At 49.7% G+C, this 5,877-nt stretch overlaps 1 protein-coding gene across 1 annotated transcript; it reads left to right on the top strand.

The window, feature by feature from the left end:
- The first annotated feature begins 1,238 nt into the window (after positions 1-1,238).
- On the top strand, positions 1,239-4,343 carry AMIGO2 (adhesion molecule with Ig like domain 2). Its single transcript, XM_028123143.2, has 2 exons — positions 1,239-1,591; positions 1,964-4,343. Exon 2 carries the CDS (start codon positions 2,026-2,028, stop codon positions 3,589-3,591), a length of 1,566 nt encoding a protein of 521 aa, XP_027978944.2. The 5' UTR covers positions 1,239-1,591; positions 1,964-2,025; the 3' UTR covers positions 3,592-4,343.
- Positions 4,344-5,877: the final 1,534 nt, after the last annotated feature.

Genomic DNA, 5,877 nt, shown 5'->3' with positions numbered 1-5,877 from the left:
ATAATGGACAAACGGGCCATCTGGCTCATTCAAATCCCATCGTTAAAACTGATCTTGGAATTAAACAAAAACGGATTTTTAATCGAAAAGCTCATCAACCCCAAACCCTCCACCTTGTATTTGTCCGCCTGGGCTTTTTTCGGGCGGGGGGGGAGCGGTAGGCGGTGTGTCCACCCTGGGTTGTACCTTTCCCAGCCTGCTAGACCAAAGCACGCTTGAGGAGTCCGGCGCCCGCCTGTCTCACGGGAAGTATGTAGAACGCCCGCGCAGGTACCCGTTCTAGGATCAGTACCTATCCGGCATGAACACATTTACCTCCACCCCACCCCAACTCCAAACCCCTAAAAAAAAAAAAAAGTCTGGCTCCGGGATGTTGTTTTTTTTTTTTTTTTAAAGCTCAATACCCTTATCTTTGCATTCCAGCCAGAAGGTCGGCCCCAGGCCTTCTTTCCTGTGCTCCTTTTCCGACTGGGCACCATCCTCGATGCCGCCTCCTGAGTTAGGAAAGGGATAGAACTTTCCTAGGGAGGTGCGGCGTGTCCCCGCAGCGCCTTCCCGGTTCCTTCCCCCAAACAGAGATCTTGGTCGCACAGGAGGGAAAGTGCCCATTTCTCTACACCGCCCCCCCCCCCCAAACGTGGGCGGAGACGGAAGTCCACTTCTGTGTTTATTTTCAAAACCTTTAAAACCCGCTGCACTTAGCCCTGTGGAAGCCTCCTTGGCCCTGGCCCAAAGAAAGCTACAAGAGGTCAGGGAGCTCAGTGGACCCGGGCGGCCGCGACAGTGGGGTCTTCAAGGGAGAGACCTCTCCTTTCCTGGCTGGGCGTGCCCCCTGAACCCCCTCCCCACCACCTCATTCGGGGCTGGACACGCGCACACAGCTGGTGGGCATGGCTGAGCTTCGGGCGCACACCCCACTCCGCCGCGTCCGCCTTCCCGGAGGCGGGAGGTGACGGCAAGGCCGCGGGGTGGGGGTGAAAGGGATGCCGGCCGCCGCTCCGATTGGCTGCGCCGCCGCCCCCTCCCGGCGCCGCGCGCCCCCCGCCGTGCGCCCAGCCGGCTCCCGCCCGCAGCCTCGGAGCTGCTTCTAGCCGGAGGGAGGACGCGAAGGGGCGGGACCGTCTCCCCGCCCCGCTGCCGACCCCGTGCACGGGGATAAAACCCGGGCGGCGGCGCGCGGGAACCCCGGGTCCTGCTGGCTCCGGAGCCCGGGGAGGCGGGGCTGGGACCGACCCGCTGCCGGCGCCCCCGCCCGTCGGACACGGCTCCGGGAGTGGGGCGCCCCGCGCCGGGACACGCAACGGCCAGGGCGCCGAGGCGGTACCTTTAGCCGAGCAATGAAGAGAGCCGGGGAGAACCCATCGGAGCCGACCGAGACGTTTCCTGCGCCCGGGGTGGCCGCTGCCGCCGCGGCTGCTTGAAACTCCCCAAAGTTGAGAGCCAGCGAGAGGCTGCCGCCCGCCGGAGCAGAAGGGAAAGGAACTCGGAAGATGCAGGAGTGACGGACCGAGACAGACAGACTCGCAGACCTTCCGAAGACACCACCGTTGACGGCCTATCGCCAGAGCCAGTGAGGAGGCTTTTCGGCTCTGTGAGTTTCTGGATGGGTGGCTTCCTGTGCATTTCCGTTTGTTTGTAGGATGCGTTTTGTGTATTTCTGTGTCTGTTGCAGTGAGTTTAAAAAACGACGCAGCCTGCACGTTAAAAAAAAAAAAAACTTAATTTCTGATGTTGAGACGGTTGTGTTGATAGATTGTGACCGTAAATGTCTGTAAGCAGGAGTACCCCAGGAAAATAAATTGCATTTAACAGTAAAAAACCATCGTATGCTCCCCCAGCGTGACACACAACCTGCATTTCAAAAGTTATTGAAAAGAAAGCAAGATACGACTCTTAAGGGTTAACTGGTGGTAGTTAACTTTGCTTTCCCCCTCACCGCTTTCAAATATTGATTGTTTACCAGGTTCACTGGTGGGAGGCTGAGCTGGTGGAAAGGCGCCAGGAAGAGACTTGGAGGCGACCATAATGTCTTTACGTTTACACACGCTGCCCACCCTGCCTGGAGTTGTGAGACCGGGCTGCAGGGAGCTGCTGTGTTTGTTGGTGATCACGGTGACCGTGAGCCGCGGCGCCGCCGGGGTGTGCCCCACCGCCTGCATCTGTGCCACGGACATCGTGAGCTGCACCAACAAAAACCTGTCCAAGGTGCCCGGGAACCTTTTCAGACTGATTAAGAGGCTGGATCTAAGCTATAACAGGATCGGGCTTCTGGATGCTGAGTGGATTCCAGTATCATTTGTGAAGCTGAACACCCTAATTATCCGTCATAACAACATCACCAGCATTGCCACAGGCAGTTTCTCCACAACTCCAAATTTGAATTGTCTTGACTTATCCTCCAATAAGCTGAAGACGGTGAAAAGTGCAGTGTTCCAAGAGTTGAAGGTTCTGGAAGTGCTTCTGCTTTACAACAATCACATTTCCTATCTCGATCCTTCAGCTTTTGGAGGGCTCTCCCAGTTGCAAAAACTCTACTTAAGTGGAAACTTTCTTACCCAGTTTCCCATGGATTTGTATGTTGGAAGGTTCAAGCTGGCAGAACTGATGTTTCTAGATGTTTCTTATAACCAAATCCCCTCCCTGCCAATGCACCATATTAATTTAGTACCAGGAAAACAGCTGAGAGGCATCTACCTTCATGGAAACCCATTTGCCTGTAACTGTTCCCTTTATTCATTGCTGATCTTTTGGTATCGCAGGCACTTTAGCTCAGTAATGGATTTTAAGAATGATTATACCTGTCGCCTGTGGTCTGACTCCAAGCACTCCCATCAGGTGCTTCTGCTCCAGGATAGCTTTATGAATTGCTCGGACAGCATCATCAATGGCTCCTTCCATGCACTTGGCTTTATTCATGAGGCTCAAGTTGGGGAAAGGCTGATTGTCCCCTGTGACAGCAAGACTGGCAGTGCAAATACCGATTTCATTTGGGTCAGTCCGGATAACAGACTGCTGGAGCCCGATAAAGAGCTGGAAAACTTTCACGTGTTTCACAATGGAAGTCTGGTTATAGAAAGTCCTCGTTTTGAGGACGCTGGAGTGTATTCCTGTATTGCCATGAACAGGCAGCGCCTGTTAAATGAGACTGTGGATGTCACAATCAACGTGAGCAATTTCACCGTAAACAGATCCCACGCCCATGAGGCATTTAACACAGCTTTCACCACCCTCGCAGCCTGCGTGGCCAGTATCGTTTTGGTACTCTTGTACCTCTATCTGACGCCGTGTCCCTGCAAGTGTAAAACCAAGAGACAGAAAAATACTCTCAACCAAAGCAATGCCCATGCGTCTATTCTCAATCCCGGCCCTGCTAGCGACGCCCCCGCTGACGAACGGAAGGCAGGTGCCGCTAAAAGAGTGGTGTTTTTGGAACCCCTGAAGGATCCCGCTGCAGGGCAGAATGGGAAAGTCAGGCTCTTTCCCGGTGAACCGGTCATAGCCGAGGGCATCCTGAAGTCCACGAGAGTGAAATCCGACTCCGATTCGGTCAATTCCGTGTTTTCAGACACACCCTTTGTGGCGTCCACTTAATTTTGTGCCTGTCTCCAAATACTGTAGTAATTCAATTATTCCATACTTAACTTTCTGTGCAGTCTGCAAAATAAACAGCAGGACAGAAATGGTGTTGTTTTGTGTTTTGAAATGCAACCAAATGGCCTCTTTAAATGGTTACTAGGAAATGTGGTAAGGTGCACTTTGATTCCTCAATTTGCCAGAGAAAGATGGGGTTGTTTTCCAAAGTTTAAGTCCTAGACAACACTTAGACTTTAGCGGCACTGATAATTTCGAAGCTGGTCTGGAGGTGACCTTGTCTTTTTGCTCAGGATTCTTGAAAGAAATATTAAATTTCATGTATTGGTGTTCCTTAAAAAGAGACTTTACTAGCTTCTTAGGACCAAAGTTATTTTAAAGAAAAGCATTAGCGTCCTATTTCATGTTTTAAAAGATGTAGAAGGAAGAACCAAAAGGCACTTACAAAGCACAAAGTCAGTTTAGATTTGGGAATAATTCATCTAATTTCATCATTCGAGACCGCAGTAAACAGACTACACTGATAAGATTTGCTGGATAATGCCACATCCCAAATGCTGTTAGATAAATAGTGCAATAAAGGTACATTTGTTTGACTGTCTTCTTTCCATTCTGTACATTTCTTAGCCTTGCACAAAAGATCTTATTGAAAGTTGAAAGTTATTGTCATTTGTTGCCATAAATATGTAGGTGTCAGTACCAAAATGAATAACTTCTTAACCCTTTGTTCTAGCTGACTAATATTTGTTCATATGCTCGTGTATATGTAAATCAAATTATATGAACTATTAAATAGATCCTACTGTATTGTGCTTTGGACATTTGAATTAATGTAAATACATGTATTCTGTGACTTGATGTTCTGTTTTATTTGGCTATTTAAAAACATAAATCTAAGATGTTTTATGTGGTCAGATTGTTCTGCTTTGTCTAAAGCACCCTCTTCTAGCAAGCATCTCTCTAGATTTTTTGGAGTTACAACATAGAGTTCATCTTGTCAAAGAGGGTGAAAGGCTCTAAAGTGTTCTACCCAATTTATGCCTTCTCTATGACACTTTACTCTGATGTCATTATGTACTTCAGCCAGGTGTGGAAGACACCTAAGCCCCAATTCTGTAGCACACTGAGAGCCCAGGCGACCTCCTCTTTGTTCCCATGTCTGCTGTGAGGTGATCAAGTACTCCTTCTGGACCTGATTCCCTCGGCTATAAAATGAAGATTGCAGGCAAGGTGATGTTTTAGGTTCCTCCCCACGCTGGAAGTGATGATGTCCGGGTGGCCTTGTCTCCACCACAGACTTGTACGGGCTCTCGGAAACTGTCCCACATACCGATGGAACACAGGAGTGGGGTTGTTAGCCTCGCCTAGTGCTGCATAGCCCTAAGGGACTTTTTGAACTGTCAAGTCCACCTCCTTCTCTTTCTCAGGGACAAATGAAGCCCAGAGAAGATTGTGGGTTATGTAAGACCACACAGTGAATTAGTGACCAGGAGGGAAGGACAGCTCAGGTACAGATTCTTCCTGGCAAAGACAAGGGAGTCAAAGAATGGGCATGGAGAAAGAGCCAAAGAATGAGACAAAAGAGTGGTCAGAAAGTGGCAAAGGAGAATCAGGGCTGTGTTGTCCCTGGGGCTAAGAGAAAAGAGAATTTGCAAAAGATGGAAATGGGGCAACAGTGACAAAAACACAGAGACGGACATGACGAGGTGAGACTGACTAACAGTGGTGGTTTGGGGGAAACAGTGGACATTTGGGGACAGCTCTGTAAGTGCCAAGCCAGGCCTCCTGTGGCAGACGCTGGTTAGCAGGGGGTTGAGGAGTGAGTTGCCCCCACAGAGTAGGATGCAGAGCCACTACTCAGGAGCACTGAAAATTCTTTGTTGCGGTGTGAAAAAATTGCCACCTCTGCCTTTAAAACATAAACATCACCAGTTAGATAAGATCCTTTAGACCCAAAGCTGTTACAGGCAAATGTTTTATTCCTGTTCCTGCCATTTAATTAATTAGGAAGAATTCTGTGATTTGTATGACCTTTGAAGTGCTCCCTCTTTCTTCATACTTGGGGAAACTCACTAAAAGATGCTGTGATTTGTTCAGCTTCACATAGCAAGTCTGGACACAAGGAAAAACTCTCGAACCACCGATGCTCTCCGGCAATGGGCAGGGCTGCCTCCAGGGGCCATGATTACCTTGACTTTGAGTGTGCCAAAGAGCAGGGCCATGCACTGGCAGGGAAGTTACAGAGAGGGTCTCTGAAGTGCACCCTTTCTGGACAGGATCCTTAGG

Source organism: Eumetopias jubatus, unplaced genomic scaffold (genome assembly GCF_037043125.1).
Source record: "Eumetopias jubatus isolate StellerSeaLion01/CBP00866 unplaced genomic scaffold, mEumJub1_p1.0 scaffold_8, whole genome shotgun sequence".
In the NCBI taxonomy this organism is placed as follows: domain Eukaryota; kingdom Metazoa; phylum Chordata; class Mammalia; order Carnivora; family Otariidae; genus Eumetopias; species Eumetopias jubatus.
The sequence above is the reverse complement of the archived record's forward strand: the minus strand, read 5'-3'. Positions and strand labels throughout refer to the sequence as shown.